The following is a 19,232-nucleotide window of genomic DNA, read 5'->3' as shown; positions in this document are numbered from 1 at the left end:
CAGGACTATGGAAAGAACAACAAAACAGGTGAGGTTGAGAGGGCCGAGGGGCAGCGTTTTCCTCAGGGGAAGGGAGCCAGGATTTGTTTTCAACAAGGTGGTGAAGGAAAAGATTTGAGAGAAGAGGTTGAGGATGCAGGGGATTTTGCTGCTTAAATATAAATACTAAGTACCTTGAGGTCAAGGGCTGAGTTATATTCCTCTTTGTATTCCTTTCAGGGCAGTGGTTGTACATAAGTTTTCAATAAATACTTGTATTTAGTAAATGACTATTGAATGAATAAATGGGAAAGAGTTAAGACCCAGAAAGAGAAAATACTGTTTATTGAGCACCTACTACGTGCATGTTTTTAACATAAATACATTCTGATTTAAAAAGCATCAAGTAGTGAAATTGAAAGTCCTCTAGTATTTTCTTTTAGTGTGGTAGTTCAATCAGTTTGTAATCCCAGGCCTTACACTGCATATGCTGGTTGATATGGGGAGAAGTCATCCTTCTAAGAAAGGAGGAGAATGCTCAAACCTTTTAAAATAAGGAGACCCAAAATAATAATAATAATGGTAACAAGTATTAAACAACTACCATCATTAGTAAAAAGTTATTTTATTAAAAAATTAGATAATACTTGTAAAAGAGTTCTTTCAATTATGTAACAATACAAGGTATTACTACTATTTCCATTTACACCTAAGAAAGACGGTTAAATTAATCATTTGTTCAAGGTCATACAGTAAGTGGCAGAGCTGGGACTAGGACTCAGGTCCCTTTCTTCTTGAGCATTGCCACAGTAGAATCCAGAAGGTAATGAGACCATTGGTGCTAGTAAGGAGGTCACAGAATTGGGACCTGTGACCCTAAACTCTGTCATAAAGCCAGTAGTTCCATTTATTGGCATTATACTTCCTCTTCCTATACTATTGCTCTTTTCATTTGGCTGCTTTCTACTTGTTTTTTTTTCCGCTTTTCTTTTCTTCTGCCATTATCAACTTGTTTCCTCTTATAATTCTTTGTGTCTGTTGTTCTCGCATCCGTGGCAGAGGACGATCCTGTTATAATTTTAGTTTTTAACTTAGATTAGTAATATGTAACATGGAAGATAATAAAAAAAGAAGTTTGAAACCACTATACTGGGAATTAATTTATTTCCCAAGTAGGATGAAACATGAAAAAGCTCTCTTTCTCTGAATGTTTGAATTTATCTGATCCTTTCTGTAAGCTGCTGTTTTTTTCTTGTATGACAAGAAAAAAAAGGTTCCATTAATGGAATATTGGAAGAAGCAGTTTTTCATTTATTAGGAGGAGTTGATACCTTGTTTTATGTTTAGACTCACTCAGTTTGGATTGATTAAAAAAATGAACCAGTGATCCATATGGAGACCTTACTGGCTGTTTTTTGTTTGTTTGTTTAGCTACCCCAAAGATCAGACAGACAAAATGTGTTTATATTTTTCACAAGAATTGAAATTCTGTTTCCTAAGATTAAAATATTTTTTCTTTATCATTTTAGACCAGTCTGCTTAGTTTTAAGTGAAATTCCTTTTATGTCTACTTGGTTTTTACTTGTGTCAACATTTAGGTGAGTCAAACCAATATTTATATGTTTTCAGTATAGTTCTCATAAACTCATTTAAAAATTTTTTACAAAGTGATTATGTTTTGAATTAGCAATTCTTTTTGATGTTTTTCCTGTTTTCTCTTAACAGTATGCTACCTCTTCTACTGAAGGATGAACTCCTAATGCCCTCAGTTGTGACAACAATGGCATTTTTTATAGCTTGTGCAATTTCTTTTTCAATATTTGAAAAGACTTCTGAAGAAGAACTGCAATTGAAGTCCTTTTCCATTTCTGTTAGGAAATATCTTCCATGTTTTAAATTTTTTCCCAGAATTATACAATATTTGGTAAGTTGTTCAGTTTTTTTGTTTTTTTTTAAGAGACAGTGCTGTGAGGGGAGGGGCGGAGAGAGAGGGAGAGAGAATCTTAAGCAGGCTCTATGCCCAGTGAGGAGTCCAATGCGGGGCTCAGTCTCACAACCTTGAGATCATGACCTGAGCCGAAATCAAGAGTTGGACACTTAACTAACTGTGCCATGAGTTGTTCAGTTTTTAAGGGATGGGACTTAGCATGCCACTGTTAAAAAAAAAAAAAAAAAAATACCTTTTTCTTTTATAGCTTTTTTGAGATATAATTCACATAAATTCACCCATAAAATCCACCCATTTAAAGTGTGCAACTTGGTGGTTTTAAGTATGTATATAGAGTTGTACAACCATGACCACAATCTAATTTTAGATTATTTCCATCACCCCAAAAAGGAACCCTCTTTTCATTAGCAGCCATATCCCATTCCACCCTAAACTCCAGCCGTGGACAGCCAGTAATATACTTTTTGTACCTACATATTTACCAATCTGGACATTCCAAAAAATGGAATGTATTAGTTTGCTTTGCCATAACAAAATACCACAGACTGGGTGGCTTAAGTAACAGAAATATATTTTCTTAGAGTTCTGGAGGCTTGAAGTCCAAAATCAAGGTGCCTTGGGCGCCTGGGTGGCTCAGTCGTTAAGCGTCTGCCTTCGGCTCAGGTCATGATCCCAGGGTCCTGTGATCGAGTCCCATATCGGGTTCCCTGCTCAGCAGGAAGCTTGCTTCTCCCTCTCCCACTCCCCCTGCTTGTGTTCCCTGTCTCACTGTCTCTCTGTTGGGAAAAAAAAAAAATCAAGGTGCCTCATCAAGGTTTCTGGTGAGGCCTTTCTTTTTTTTTTTTTTAAAGATTTTATTTATTTATTTGAGAGAGAGAGAATGAGAGAGAGCAAGCACATGAGAGGGGGGAGGGTCAGAGGGAGAAGCAGACTCCCTGCCGAGCAGGGAGCCCGATGCGGGACTTGATCCAGGGACTCCAGGATCATGACCTGAGCCGACGGCAGTCGCTTAACCAACTGAGCCACCCAGGCGCCCCCCTCTGGTGAGGCCTTTCTTTCTGGGTTATAGGCAACCTTGCTGTGGCCTCATATGGCCTCTTCTTTGTGTGGGTGTGTAGAGAGTTCTGTGGTGGCTCTTCCTCTTCTTATAAGAACACTAATCCTATCAAATTAGGGCCCCTCCTTTACTACCTCAATTTAACCTTCCTAAAGTTTCTGTCTCCAAATGCATTCACGTTGGGGGTTGGGACTACAACATATGAATTTTGTGGGGACATAATTCAGACCATAACATGGAATTATAGAAAATGTAGTCAGGGCGCCTGGATGGTTTAGTGGAGTGTCGACTCTTGATCTCAGCTCAGGTCTTGATCTCAGGGTTGGGGGTTTGATCCCCATGTTGGACTCCATGCTGGACGTGGAGCCTACTTTAAAAAAAAAAATGTAGGCTTTTATAACTGGCTACTTTCACTCAGCATAATGTTTTTGAGGTTCATCTGTGTTGTAGCATGCATCGATACTTCATTCTTTTTTATTGCCATACTATATTCCATTGTAATGGACATTATCTGTTCATCAGCTTTTTTTTTTTAAGATTTTATTTATCTTTTTATGTGCTCTTTGGCCATTTGTGTTATCTTCTTCGGAGAAATGCCTATTCATATCCGTTGCCCATTTTTAATTGGCTTGTCTTTTTATTTTTGAGTTGTAAGAGTTCTTTATACATTCTTGATATAGGTCCCTGACCAGATACATGATTTGGAAATATTTCTCCTATTATGTAGATTTCCTTCACTTTTTTTTTTTTTAAAGATTTTATTTATTTGACAGAGACACAGTGAGAGAGGGAACACAAGCAGGGGGAGTGGGAGAGGGAGAAACAGGCTTCCCGCAGAGCAGGGAGCCCGATGCGGGGCTCGATCCCAGGATGCTGGGATCATGACCTGAGCCGAAGGCAGACGCTTAACGACTGAGCCACCCAGGTGCCCCAAATTTTGACATTTTTTAATTGAGTTAAAAATATAGGCCATTTCCATTGTGATTTCTTCTTTGGTTCATTAATTACTTAGAAACTTGTTCAGTTTCCAAATATTTGGTGATTTCCCAGGGGTGCCTGGCTAAGTCGGTTAAGTGTCCGACTCATGATTTTCGTTGTCATGATCTCATGGGTCATGAGGTAGAGCCCTGTGTGGGGCTCCTTGCTCAGCCAGGAATCTGCTTGAGATTCTCTCTCTCCTTCTCCCCTCTGTTCCCAACCCCCCTCCCCACCCTGCACAAGTGCTCTCTCTCTCAAGTAAATAAATAAATCTTCATCTATTTGGGGTTTCCCAGATTTCTTTTTGTATTTTCATTTAATTCCAATGTGTTTAGAGAACACACTTTGTATCATTTCCGTGTTTTCAAATGTATTGACTTTGTTTTTGTTAATTCTTTCTTCATTTTGAAGAGTGTTTTTTTTTTTAAAGATTTTATTTGAGAGTGCATAAACGGGGGCGGGGGGGGAGGTGGTGGTCAGAGGGAGAGACAGACTCCCTGCTGAGCATGGAGCCCGATGTGGGACTCAGTCCCAGGACTCCAGGATCATGACCTGAGTCAAAGGCAGTCGCTAAGCCAACTGAGCCACCCTGAAGGGTATTTTTGCTAGAGAAGGAATTCTTGTCTTTTTCTCCTTTCAGCAATTTGAATGTCATCCATCCCACTGCCTTGTGGCCTCAGTGTTTTCTGATGAGAAGTCAGCTGTTAATCTTATTAAGGATAGCTTGTACTTGTAGTTTTAGATGCTTATTACATATGCATTTGAATGAGTCTGGAGTTTAGGGGCGAGAGGTCCAGGCTGGAGACAATAATTTGAGTCTTTGGCATAGAGATGAGAATTAGTCATGTCACTGAATGAGCTCACCAAAGGTGTGAGTATATTAGACGACTAAGTACTGAGCCTTGGGATATTACAATGCATAGAGGTAGGGGACATGAGAAGGAACCAGCAAAGCTGTCTGAGAAGGATTAACTATTGAGGTGGGAAGAAACCAGAAGAGTATAGTGTTACGGAAGTTAAGGAAGTGTTTCAAGGAGATGGGAGTGATGTGCTATTTCAGATGCTATTGAGATATAGTTTCATTGGATCAACTGAGGTAAAAATCTAATTGGTTTGGATTCAATAATGAATGGAAAGGGAATTGGATGCAGTAAGTTATAGGCAACTCCTTTGGGAAACTTTGCTGTAAACAGAAGCAGACAAATGGGGTAATAGCTGGAGTTTGTTTAAATCAGGAGGAATTTTAGGGCACCTGGGTGGCTCAGTCAGTTAAGCGTCTACCTTTGGCTCAGGTCATGATCACAGGGTCCTGGGATCAAGCCCTGCATTGGGCTCCCTGCTCAGCGGGGAGTCTGCTTCTCCCTCTGTCCCTCACCCCACTCGTGCTCTCTCTCTCTCTCGCTCTCTCTTTCAAATGAATAAATAAAATCTTTAAAATAAAAAAAATAATAAAGTAGGAGGAATTTTAACATACCCCTTAACACTGATTCAGGATCATAGTGTCATGACATTTCAACCAGTCCCATATTTCTTATTTGAAACTTTCTTCTTTTTAAGATTTTCTTTATTTAAGAGGGGAGGGAGCAGAGGGGGAGGAAAAGGGAGAGGGAGGGGGAAAGAATCTCAAGCAAACTCTGTTCTGAGTGTAGAGCCTGATTCGAGGCTCGGTCTCACAACCCTGAGATCATGACCTGAGCCAAAACCAAGAGTCAGAAACAACTGACTGAGCCACGCAGGTGCCCATTAAGTTTGAAACTTTAAATTTGATGATTTCACTTCAGAAGTTTTTACTTTTCAATAAGGTTGACAGGGATTTTCCCTTTGGAGGATATTTGCGGCCTGTTTATACCTGTTTGTCAGCTTTTTTGGTTATTATCCTTCCCAGGCTTCCATCTGGAATGAGCACTGCATTACTCTATTCAGGTTTTTAAATCCTGTTATAATATAGCCATTAAAACATCTTTGTGGGTTCCATTTATGTCCCACATCCTTCATGAAAGTCACTATGATTTCTGCTTGCTTTCTACATTTACTTAAGCAGCTTCTGTGTACTTACGTGCTATGGCAGGGTAAAATGACTAAGATCTGGCTGGTCCTTGTCTTAAAGGAGCTCACAGTCTAGAGCTAAACTGTCCAATACGGAAGGGGCGCCTGGATGGCTCATTTGGTTAGGCATCTGACTCTTGATTTCGGCTCAGGTAATGATCACAGGGTCCTGGGATCGAGCCCTGCATGGGGCTCCATGCTCAGGAGGGAGTCTGCTTGAGGTTCTCTTCCATCTTCCCCTCCTCCTCTCCTCTGTGCATACACTCTCTCTCTCTCTCAAATAATAAATAAGTAAATCTTAAAAAAAAAAAAACTGTCCAATACAGTAATCACTAGACACATTAAAAATTTAAACTTAGTAAAATTAAATAAAAAATTCAGCTCAGGGGCGCCTGGGTGGCTCAGTCGGTTAAGCGACTGCCTTTGGCTCAGGTCATGATCCTGAAGTCCCAGGATCGAGTCCCGCATCAGGCTCCCTGCTCGGCGGGGAGCCTGCTTCTCCCTCTGACCCTCCCCCCTCTCATGTGCGCTCTCTCTCTCTCATTCTGTCTCAAATAAATAAATAAAATCTAAAAAAAAAAAAAATTCAGCTCAGTCACAATAGGCATGTTTTGAATGCTCAATGGCCACATGTAGTTAGCAGTTACTCTTTTGATGTACACAGGTATAGAACATTTCCATCATTGCAGAAAGTTCTATTGTACAGCGCACTAGTCTAAAGAAAACTGACTGCTACACAATTACAATAAATGAAGTATTTTTACTACTCACTTTGGCATTTAATAAAATGTGACCTTGTGATTTTATTTAATTAGTTCATGTATTCCCCTAATCAAATTGAAAACTCTTTGAGGCCAGATTACATTTTCTTTCATATGCTCCACCATGACTTACTACAGCATTAGCTCATTGAAAGTGTTCCATGAATATGAAATGCAATTTTCTATTTGCCATGGAAGGCTTTTTTATAGACAAGTTCTGAGATTAGCTCAAGACCCTGGAGCATACCCTGAATTTAACCCTAACTAGCAATATTGTCTGTTCCAGATAACTTTCTTTAGTACTTGGGTGGTATTAAGTATGATAGGGGTTGTTAGGCTTTGGCTACACATGGGAATCATGTGGAAAGCTTTTAAATCCCGAGGCCTACCCCAGAAAATCTGATTTAATTGGTCTGAAGTGTGGCCTGGCATTGAGATATTTATACCTACCCCCAGATGATTCTAACATGTGGCCTAGGTTGAGATCCACCAGTAGAAGAGATTGGACCCCCACCCTTCACCTTCAATTCTGCTCACTTAGAGCTATAAGTAAATATTACCAGTACATTTAAATTTATCTTTTATATTACTCAGTAATGTTTTTTCCCCTCCTTATAGTTTCTTATCTCAGTCATCACTATGGTACTTCTGACACTGATAACTATCACACTGGAACCTCCTCAGAAACTACCGGACTTATTTTCTGTATTGATTTGTTTTGTATCCTGCTTGAACTTCCTGTTCTTCTTGGTATACTTTAACATTATAATCATGTGGGATTCCAAAAATCGAAGAAATCAGAAGAAAATCAACTAATTCTGTCTCCACAAACAAATGTGAAAGTATTAACAGTGCTTAAAGGTTTTTTTTTTTAACTTTTTTGCTATGTATAAATGAAATGATCATTTTGAGAATCACATAGGGAAAAAATGGTGAAAAGTCACTGTTGTCCATATACAAAATAAATGTATATGGGGACCCAAGCCCAGTGGAGGCTTTTATTTTCTAACTATAGAGTGGCCAAGACATACTGTAGTTTTATTAATATTCAGTTATCCAAGTGGGAAAATAAGAGAAAATGCCCTTAATCCACAGTGTTTACTCAGGAAATGTACTCTACAATTTGTTGTCTTAAAAAGAAATCTGCAAATCCAGTGAGCCTACTGGGAAAATCAAGTCCTTCTTTTTAAAGGAAATCATGAATTTTGGTATTTAAATTTAGTTTTCGTTACATTTTAGAATGCAAGTAAGTGTATATTTCATTCTTTAGAAATTATATCTCAGGGATTAAATTTGTGATCTTTTTAATTACTGTGAGAAGGCAATTTAAAGTGCTTGAAGTTTGAACATGCCTTATTACATGTGGAAATTTGATTTCTTTATAAAAAGGCAGAGAGATTAGACCATGTTCTTATTTCTAAAAATGCTAATTTACTTTAATACAATTAAACAGTGAATTTTACTGAATTTAAGTGTGTTTTTTTTTTTTTTTAATTTCCCATGTTCACTAGTTCTAAACTTCTAGGATCATTCTGTGTAAGTTAAATGGTTTTATACAAGATTTCATCCTTTTGATCTTTTTTGAGTGGTTCAAGATTACCACTTCCATAAGCATTGATTCGTATCATGTTTCATGTTAACTTGGCCCTGTTAATAACATATATCATTGTATATTAGGAGCTCATCTTTACTATCACATTCAATTGGCAAAAATAATGTCGTATCTATGTTATAGTTTCTTATGTAAAGATTGTTCTTTTGGGAGGGCAGGGGGAAAAAGAAGATGTGTTCTCTTTAGTCTCTGTGTTAAGAATAAAACAATTATTTTCACATCAACCTATGGTTTTTAATGAATATATTTCTTTCATAAGACATCTGTTAAAGTATATTGACTAAGTGGTGATATATTTTAAAACAGTGAACATATATACACAAAGAAAATCTGGTTCTAGACATGGACAGCCACAGGCCGCAAGAAGGTATGTGCTTCTAAGTCTGATAAAGGAAGTCGGTTTAGACAAAGCAAAAATCAGGAAGTATTTCTTTCTCAAAGCAAATGTGCATAAAGACTCAAAGGGCAGGTCAGCACAGAAAAGCAGCCTTGAATCATTGCCGAATCAGCAGGAACATCGCTGTCCATGGTCACCATCTGTAATCACTGTGCCCAAATGTCAGCATCTTGGCTGGCTGGTGTAGTCCTATTTTTTTATTTTTTGTAATAGCATACATGGGTTTAACACGGGATGCTGATTTAAATCAGTGATGAGGAAGTCCTAGCTTCTAAATAACTGGAGCAGAGAAACATTTAAAAATAAAAGTATATTATATAAATAATAAAGTAGAATGCACCCATATTCAAGGTATCTTAAACGTAAATCCTCTAAATACACGTTTTCCTCAGAAATTTAATCATATTGAGTAACACTGTAGCTTTTATGGAGACCTGTAGCAACTACCTCAAAAGTCAAGTATCTCTTATATCCATTAGAAGCCAATTTAAGAAGAGTCCACTTTGACCTTTGAAGGATTAGGTTCCAAAATACCAAAAATGTCCATTGATGAATTAAGATCACAGAAACAGGCAATTCCAAAGTACCTCTCTCAGCTACACTCAGGCTTATTGGGATGTTATAATATAAAGATATTTAGATAATGCAAAAATATTGAAGATTTCTCAGTTATTTCACTAATATATACCTGTCAAGGAATGAACCCTTCCAAGTTATTTTCAAGCTCATTTTAGAGGGAAGGGCTGTTTCTGAGAAATACAGTTTTCTGTTACCAATGAACTTAGGCTTGCTTCTTAAAATGAAGAGCATGTTCATGTATCAAATATGAAGCATACAGAAGCCATTTTCCCTTGAGGCGTTAAGGAGGGGAGAAAAATCCCAGATGTAGCATTCTGTCCAAATGATAAACCACAACGGAGTGAGTGAAACATTTACAAAAGTCAAGGCAGCCAAAGGAGCCTCTCTGTTCAATAGAAAGAGTAAAAGATGGATAGGATGTAACTAAATAATGGTTGGAGTAACACAGGGGTTTCAAGTCTCAATTGGTCTCTTCTGTTACGCTCATTGGAAGATCAGGGCCAAGTGTATCCCCCCCTCCCCCACCGCCTTCCTCCATGCCATACCCCGCCTTCCTCCATGCCATACCCCCCTCCCCCCCATATAAACATTAGTTTTGTGTGTGGATCTTTCTGCTTTGTCCTTCATGTGGCCTCCAAGGGTGATAAAGCGAGAGTCATCTGATCTACAATGAAGAGAACTGGGAAATGATTCTTAGCAGACCCAGCTGTTCTGAAAGGCAAAAGCTTAGTGTATTGAGGTCAAACATATAGTAACTGATTTAATAGCATTAAGCACATACTTACATAACTTGCATTATATATGCAACCAATCTATTTCTTAACCCTTTTTTTCCTGACTAATACAAGTTTCTTTATATGCTTTGGCTTACATCCTAAGGTTAGTTTTCAATGCTAGAACACAAAGGAATTAGCCTTTTTGGTATATTTAGGTAATGTCCTATTATAAGGTCTGTATCACAAAGTGTTCTTAGTATTTAGCAGACAGATTATCTTTAAAATCTTATTTAAATAGTACCAATAAAATCATTTGTGAAGGGAATTAGGTTTAATAGTTAATTGATGTCATTTAATAGTTTTTAAAAACTCATTTTCATTTTAAGAGGTAAATCTGAAGTTTATCTAAATGGAGAATCAGTTATTTTCAAACTTAAGTTAAATTTTGTTTCAGATTTTCATATAGTATTTTTATTTACATGATACAGTAATATACAAATTTTGTCAAGACTTAGGGCAAGTACCAAGGGAACAATATTTTTTCCCCTGTAGAGATGGTCAAAGAAAAATACAGAGGTTTTAAAAAAAACATGTCATTAATTTATAACATATCCTGTAATTCCCATTTCCCCTTTATTTTGTGATAGAACGAGGATGATACAAAATAACACCACAGAAAAATAGAAATTTAAATTAATGCTTCAAAGTAATTTGCAGGTGAACACATACCCCATAAAAAAGTTCTTTTCTTTAAATTCAGTAGAATCTGTGTAGTTCAGTTTAAGAACAACTTCATATTTAAAAATATATTTGTACTGAAAAATGCATTTTATAAAAGGTGTGAAAAATTTAAAACTTTGAATATCGTTTTTTTGTATAAGCATAGAAATAACTAGAGTATAAAAACTCATCCCTGAGATAGTGGCTACACAATAAACTTCTAGAAAAATTTTAGAAGTTTAAAAAGAATCTAATACGCATTTGGGGCTTTACATGGGAAAGTGGTACCTAATTCCACTCACCATTAAATTTAATCTGAGTTTTAAAACATTTTACCAAAATGCCATCTTCATAAATGCTTTAAATCTATCCACAAATGCTAAAAGGATACAGAAGTGTATGTGATACAGAATAGAAGTTAATATCCTCTTCTACATGTTGGCTTACTTTAAAGGGTCAAGAAGAAATGTATTATTTACATTGAGATTATCTACTGGTGTGTGCAGAAAGTTTAAATTAGCTGCAAGAAATTTTATCTAGACACGCACCTGCCTGGTGCTATGATCTGGTATTTACTGGGCAGATTAATTACAAACATTTCTTCTGTTCCTTTAAATACGATCAGGCAGATGCAGAAGAAGTTGGTTTTCACAGTAAGTGCATTTCTTTTAAATGCCTGCAGGATATAAAAGATGATTATTAAATCAAGAATTAGTTTCCAAATTAACATGCATCTATACACTACTTAAATGATTTAAACAACCCATTTACCATGTAATTTGGTACCTAGTTTAGATACTGGTAATCTCTCATTTGCTTATTTTTGGGTCTTCTAACAAGATTTACCTTCACAAATAATTGTCAATAGGGCTACTCAGACATCACACTCTTCACTTTATGTGATGATCGATCTTGAACTACTGAGAGATTTCTAAAACTCCTACATGACCTACTTGCTGAAAACACCAAAATCTACACGCCTTTTGTCTATAAGCCTTAAGGGCCTTTCAGCAGGTGTTTCCTCCAACAGCTGCCCCCCAAAAAAAGAGACTGTATTTACTGGCATTCCTATTCAGAGCATGTCCCTCTGGGGCCTCCTAGTGGTGGCAGAAGTTCTTGTCGTTTGGTTTAGAAGCCATTGGCAAGTGATGGCATATTTCCCATAGGGCTCGTGGACCTTTCACTCCTGAAATATCCCCTTCCATACTTACATTGGCAGCTATTAAGAAGTAATGCATGGCAGGCTCCTATATTTCCGTATTCATGGGAGTCCACATATATTCTTTTCCTAGAAGAAGGTAGGTTGCCAACCTGACAACCACCAACTCTTGCCAATTTGAGTCTGGTCTGGATTCCTATAGAAGATTTTAAGCACTCTAGTGTTCACTTAATATCCCTACAGGTTACTGATACACAGTTATCAGAACTAATGACAATACTATATAGGAAAGTAAGACTATATTAGTTACTATGGGGGAGATGCTAGTTAAGTTTATTTTGTACAATCCCACAAGGTAAATATATCAGTCCCATTTTATAATTAAGGTTTAGGGGAACCAAGTTCCTTGTTAAGGCCACAGAGCTAAGTAGATAACAGAGCTGGTGCTGGACATGTAATCCAAATCCTGTCCTCTGTTATTATGCCAGACCATGCAAAGGAGTTTCATCAATTGATCAGGACTGCTAGAAGTGTGCTGAGAAAGATTCTGACACCAAATTCAGGATCCAGCAAAAATAAAGACTGTGATCAATGTGATATATGTCACAACACAAGAATACAGTAGCATGTATATTATCTCTACACTGCCATACTGGTTCTGGAGATGAATGTCTCAGAACACAAAAAGCAATTTAGAGACAGTGATGCAGTTCATGAGCAGTATTTTGACAGGAATTATCATTCATATAGCAATTATATTCTTTCTAAAACATATTTTGGATTGTTGCTTCCCTAATAATCTTCACTGGTCTACTTCTGCCTAATGAATAAAGTCTGAACCAATTAAGCCTGGTGATCATAATTGTCAATGATGTGGTTGAACCTACTTGTTTAGTCATTCTGCTTTTCTGCCTTTTGTGTTCATGTTGTTCTCTCTGCCTAGTATGTTTATACAGCCCATCAAAATGACCCATTTCTCAAGTTCAAACTTCCTAGTAAAGTACAAAGTTTCCATTACTAGGGTCTGGATGGTCCTCTGTCAGAGATAAGGCAGAGTGGAATAACTAGAATTATTTTAATGTCATGAACTCTTAAATAATGACCTAATAACTCTATCCTGAGGTCATCTATGTCTGTTGTGTATTCCTATACTGTTGCTTATTCTTCATTTGGTTCTTAGAGAGGAATGTTTATACTCCTTAGTCTGAAGAGGAAGGAACTGTCAACTCTTCTGCTCTCTCTACCCCATGGAGGAGTGACAAACGTGACTGGCCAAAGTCCAGAACATCGATCCATATTTTACTAGTAATATTATATGTCACTCTTCTTACGCAACACCCTTTCCCTGTCTACTCTCAAGTCCAATGGGTCCTTGTGCTTCCTAATTTCATGTTGTAAGGAGACCAGCCCATTCTGTTGATCTCATCTGCAATCAAGCATAGGCAGGTCTGTGGTCTTTTCTATTGTAGAGGTACATGGACATGGGGTTTATTTCAAAGATCCAGCTTTCTCCTCAGGTTCAAGATTGAGATTCAAAGGGTTCAAGATTTAGACTCAGTGTGGGAGAGAGGAGATTCCACTTCTGCCTTAGGCACACTCCATATTAGTTACCCTAAGCTTCTGCCAGAGGGCCTGCCATGTTAGAGGTTATCAGTTCCTCCACTAATCAAGTTGAGACTTTGATCCTAAATGGACTCATCCTTTTTTGTGCTTGCTATTGCCAGAATCCTGGAAAGAAGAGGGTTCTGAACTTGTATTGCTCTTCATATCTTGCCTTATATTATTATCGTTTCATGTATAGAATATAAATCTTGTCTCTTTAGCTTGATGACTGGGTTTTAAAAGGTTGGCATTGTGCAAATGCTATGTTTATACTAAGCCTCATAGTTTTGTTAACCAAGTGATTTATCCAGGTAAGCTGTGGTCACATTAGGGAGAGTTCAGAATGTTAGTATAAATTTGGATTTTACTGTGAATATGGTAGAGTGATTCCTTCTTAAGCATGATCTATCCAGTAGCAGGACAGGCTGTAGGAAAGAAGGACCAAAGGGCAGAAAGGCAGGTTACAGTAGGGATGATGAGGTCATGAAGGAATAAACTAGTGCCGGGGGCATGGGAGGGAGAGGTAAACATTTTTAGAAGTTATCTGACCGCCTGGCAGCAGTTGCACATGTGGGCACACAAAAGGGACAGAATTTTGAGGTTTTGAGCCTTATTACTGGGTGAATGTAATCCCTAGAAAGGTAGAATGAGGAAGAAATTTGGGGGAAAATGATGAAATTAGGGTACCTGGGGGACAATATATGGCAGCTGATATTGTGGGTTTACGGAGGGTCAAAAATGGATTTGGAAACCATAAATTGCACTAAGGTGAGAACTAGGGTCAAGGAATGGGTAAGATCATGAGGAAAGCACCCAAAGAAGAAAACACAGTCAAAAGAACCCAGGGAAATGCCTCAAAGGTTTAGTCCAGTTTCATTTCATTGTTATTTCTCTCCACTGCTTCCCACTAAAAGGGAAGTTGAGTGGTAGGTCAACCTTCATTCTTGCAAGTTTTTTCTAAGTACTACTCATATTAAAGACTCAGAAGAACACCCTTAATATTCTAATCTTTATTAGAATCCAGGAACACAAAGCTATACTCAGTACTCTGAGTTCCCCAAAGTTCATGAATGACCATCATATACTAAATGTGTATGTTATTAGCCAGATGTATAACTGTAACTATGTATTTATGATCGCCCTCTAATAGTTGTCTGTTGGACTGCTATGGACCCGAAATTGTACAAAATGTTTAACCCTATAATGAGTACGTGTGTATGTGTATATATATTAGATCCTTACTATTGCATAGGATCTAAAACCTTTGACCAGCAGTGAAACCTGACACTCATAGTTTACTATTGTGAGTGGGCAAAGCAAAGACTCTGGTACCAGCCTACTCAGGTTAGTATCCTGGCTCTGTCTCTGAGGTAATTCTAGAACAAGGTTATTAACCTCTTTGTGCCTCAGTTTCCTCACCTATAAAATAAAGACAATAACTGTATATCATGTAAGTTGTTAAAAAGGTTGAATGGAATCTGTATGAAGTGCTTACTATAGTACCTGGCATGTTGACAGTGCCTAATAAGTATGAGCTATTATTATAAACTATTATTTGTTGCATACAACAGAATAAACATTTTAATGAATGAAAAGTGACGCAATTTTGTATATAAGATGCTTTGCAAATATTTTTAAAAACCATTAGTTAGGAAGCTAATACTAATCGTTTGAAATACCATTTCCAAAGAAAAGTATTTTCAGTATAGAATTTATTTTGCCTTAATTTTTTTCTAAGAGATAATCTCTTAGAAATAAAGCAAGTTATTTACACCTCATAGCAGGCAACATCTGGTTAGCTTCTAAGAATCTTAATTAATACTGATGCCACTAAGTGTGGGGTAGGCTAGTTCTTAACGCGAACCTTCAGTTACAGGCACATTAGACGCTAATATCACATTATGACTCATATTGCTTCTAGCTAGTATGTTCTAATAAGCTAGTTATAAATCTATCATTTTTACTTATATTGCTGAATCTACAGGGAACTGTTCTGAAGGAAAGATACACTAATTAATATATAATTATTTACTTAATTCAGCACATTTCCAAATTCATAGAATCCTTCTATCTTGTTCAGTTACATGTGTCCTACAGAAACTATAACCCACCTATCAGTACCTAGTTAGTTATTTATAAAGGTGCTAAATCAAGAGCCCTCTATACACTCACCTAAAAATATGGGCTTTTTGACTTTTAAAGCTAGGCTAATGAGCTCAACAGTTCTTTTCAATCAGCCTCTCATACAACTTGTCAGACTATCCTATTATTTATAAAAAGATTAAATATAATTTCAAAAACACCTCCAAAGCTCACTCCCTATTTTATTCATAGACAGACAGTACCAAATTTGAGAATATAAATAAAATGTTTCCACCTGAACAAAACAGTGAAATTTAACAAGGCTAACCTTAATTAGAATGGTGAAACCCTACCTCAGTTTAAAATGCCTTTAAGGAATTCATAGCTGTCAAGATGATATAATTCTATAAGAAAGAAAAAAAGATTTTTTTCAGAAAACAAGTCAAAGTAAGTTGTCACAGTATTCACAGTATATGATGTAGAATAAATGATTAATCAAATGAAATTAAAGAACCTAAACCTAAAATTTTATTTTACACTATAAATAGCTTTGGAATTATAAATTCTCATTTCAACATCTTACTGATTTGCCCAATTCTGTTTCAGAATGTACATTTAAGAATTTAGGATAAAAAGTGCCAAAAAACTTATCATTATAATGTATGCTTATGCTTTATTATACTTGTCTTTTGTGACATATTCTACAATCCTGAGGGCAGGACTATGTCTACCTTGTTCATTACTGTACCCCCAGTGCTAGAATAGTGCCTGGCTCATAGTAGGCATTTAGTAAATATTAAACAGATGAGGCATGTAAGGAGATTGTGATTTATAAGTATTTGAAAATATTTAAGTTCCTTTAAAAAATTCTTAGAGTGGCATTTGTTTTTACTCATTCATTGACCATGCATTGTGGACCTTCTATCAGGTTCTATACTAGGCTCTTGTTTGTTTGCCAAGGAGGAGCCCAGAAGGAGCCCTGTAACTGGACAATTACAATATACTACAATACTACAACATAATACATTTATAAACATTCAGACAGTGTTGTAGAAGGCCAGAAGAAGCAATTTAGCTTTACCTAGGTGAGCTGGGGAGAGTTTCACAGAGGATGTGACATCTGAGGCTGCCCTTAAAGAATGAGCAGGAATTTACTAGACAGACATGGGAGAAAGAGCAATCCAGGTAGAGAGAGAGAAGCAGGAGAGAGACCTGGAGTTCACAGAGAGAGAGACTCCAGAGGGCTGAAGTCACATGGTGTGAACAGTATACCTTCAAATGCCTCCTTTCCTCCTGAGTGAGGTGTGAGCTGGAGGAAAAATCACCTAATACCTTTTACGGAAGTCCTGCTTTTAACTATATAATTAGCTATATAACACTGTAAGTATCTGCTTTATTATTCTAGATATGTGTTTGATACATAAACCACTTAGAAAATTCATCTGACTCTTTTTTGAGGAGCTTTTCTGACTACTCTAAGAGTTAAAACGGGGAAAAAAATATTCACCTGTCAGGTGACATAAAACCAATTTCTACTAAATGTGCCAGAATAATTTTTCTCCACCTCAAGAACGGTTAGTCTTCAGTCTGTTCATTACTGTCTTTTTATAGTATTTTTATTTAATAAAACCTATTAAGACTACCATACAAATCTCTTTACTTATGCTTTTATCTTTTAACTGATCAATTTTTATATTGCTGACATCCTTTCTTCACCATTTGCTCATTTAAAAATTCATAGCATGTGAGATATGTCTCTGGAGAAAATGTCTATAAAATTTGTTACAGCTGGCAAATGTGGATGAGTCAGTGATAGCACATGACTAAATGCTTCACAGAAAATAAAATTTGTTTCTGTAGTAAGCAGAACTGTTTAAATGTTATTTATTTTTATGTTTCAAAGAAAATATATTGTGAAGTGCTGCATTGATTTAATACGCAACAATGTCTGTGTACATGCTGTAGAAGGAAAATTTATGAAACCTTTGCACAACTCCTTTAATTGAATTTTCCAAATCTCTCACCACACACAAATAATCAATATCTTCTGCAGAGAAAACCAGTCAGAATTATTACAGTCTTTCGTTTCAATTTTGTTGTCATCAGCACATACAGAGCACCTGGATATTCCTAATGTCTGATAGCAAGTTATTTACACCTCTTAAACACATAATTGCTACTAAGTGAGTTCAAATCTATGGTTAAATTTTTTTAACTGATTATTTAAAAGATAAAAATGATCATACTTCTAGAGAAGTATACAAAAATTTAAATCATGGAAGAAATTATTTAAAAGGCTTTGAAAAGTAATAAATCAGTTCGTTTTTCCTTAAATCCTAGACAAATCTCAAGTAAGCAGTCAAAATGTATCCCCAAAACAGTGATGAATAGTCTAAGACAAGGGCATTAACATTATTAATAGGAAAGGTACGAACCATGTACAACATGCCTGATAGGTGAATTCTGATAAAGAGCTAAAGGACTACAGTTGTACATTAATGTAGATTTGTCACCAAGACTAATATCTCCATTTTTTTTATCTCCAGATAAACCAAGAACATTAAGGCACAGGTAGGAATTTTTGTTGTTTCTTCTAAAACTCATCATGTCTAGACTTCAAACTTCAGTGCTTTTAAAACCGAAGTATTTGTTTGAAAAAAGATGCTGTTTAATGTTAAGATATAAAAAACTAAAAGGGTAGTAGTCTTCTAGGGAGTAAAATTATTTGGCCGATATGATAAATACTTTTTCAAGACTGAGTGGGGGAAAGAACAACATATTTTTAAGTTAAAAAATACTTCCGTGGGTGGTTAGAATGAAAAGGCAGTATCAAACTGTTTTATAGTCTTAGAACGGAAAGAGCTTAAAATTTGTCCTGTAGTCCAAGAATTTGAAAACTTTAAAATCCTATAACCCAGATGAATTTTACAATGTAAGACAGTAAGTTAGCTAAAGATAACAGAAATGTTATAGTTTGTGCTTTTCTTTTGAAGGCCACAGCTAAAACTCTGAAATATTTTGTATTACAAACAGTTGAGGCAACTTTTTTGAACAATGTAAAGTTCAGATGGTTACATTTCATCTCAAATATGCATACTGCAACCTACACAATTATTCTCAAAACAGATAAAATATGTTTTGGACTAAAGCTAAGTGTCTAGATTTCATATCTTGGCAACTGTTCTACAATTTGCTTACATTCTTTTCAAAAACATTTTGTTTACTGGAAGTACTGGTCATAGACAAACAATGATGGTATTTTTTAATATTTCCAGAAAAAATGAAAATACTAAGTACTATATAATGCCATCTATTGACTTAGGAATATTTGTATCAAGTTGTCTTAAGTAGAGGTTGATTATGTAAAGTAAATAAATTTCATGCCTTACCATGTGATGATAATGTGACATTCCATCTGTATCAACCCATTGAATGGTCATGTTTTAAATCTTCAGCATAACAAATTAAGAATAATTATGAAATTCACATCCAAATCTAACAGAAAAAGGACCTTTCATCTCATTATTTTTCTAAGAGTCATAAAGCCAATATTATTAAGGAAAGTAAAGTTAGGCTTCCTTCCTAAGTAACTGAAA

At 36.3% G+C, this 19,232-nt stretch overlaps 2 protein-coding genes across 11 annotated transcripts in view; one reads left to right on the top strand and one right to left on the bottom strand.

Moving 5' to 3' along the window:
* Positions 1-8,369, top strand: part of ALG6 (ALG6 alpha-1,3-glucosyltransferase) — a 65,465-nt gene extending 57,096 nt beyond the window's left edge. For all 6 annotated transcript variants that reach the window (XM_064589030.1, XM_045897512.3, XM_064589032.1 and 3 more), the window contains 3 exons: positions 1,509-1,577; positions 1,705-1,903; positions 7,388-8,369. In XM_064589030.1, coding sequence (XP_064445100.1) covers positions 1,509-1,577; positions 1,705-1,903; positions 7,388-7,585 — 466 coding nt within the window. In that variant the 3' untranslated portion in view covers positions 7,586-8,369. The remainder of the gene's footprint in view (positions 1-1,508; positions 1,578-1,704; positions 1,904-7,387) is intronic.
* ITGB3BP (integrin subunit beta 3 binding protein) overlaps positions 587-19,232 on the bottom strand; it is a 68,029-nt gene continuing 49,383 nt past the window's right edge. Inside the window, exons 8-9 of one of the 5 annotated variants that reach the window (XM_064589036.1) lie at positions 15,990-16,040; positions 7,593-11,469 (exon numbers count right to left, since the gene is read on the bottom strand). In XM_064589036.1, coding sequence (XP_064445106.1) covers positions 15,991-16,040 — 50 coding nt within the window. In that variant the 3' untranslated portion in view covers positions 7,593-11,469; position 15,990. The other 4 variants (XM_064589034.1, XM_064589035.1, XM_064589038.1 and 1 more) reach the window with 4 other exon arrangements.

Source organism: Mirounga angustirostris, unplaced genomic scaffold, assembly GCF_029215605.1.
Source record: "Mirounga angustirostris isolate CCGP_5_RB_7025 unplaced genomic scaffold, mMirAng1.0.hap1 SCAF_4, whole genome shotgun sequence".
In the NCBI taxonomy this organism is placed as follows: Eukaryota; Metazoa; Chordata; class Mammalia; order Carnivora; family Phocidae; genus Mirounga; species Mirounga angustirostris.
Note: the sequence above shows the minus strand (reverse complement) of the source record. Positions and strands in the feature narration are given on the sequence as shown.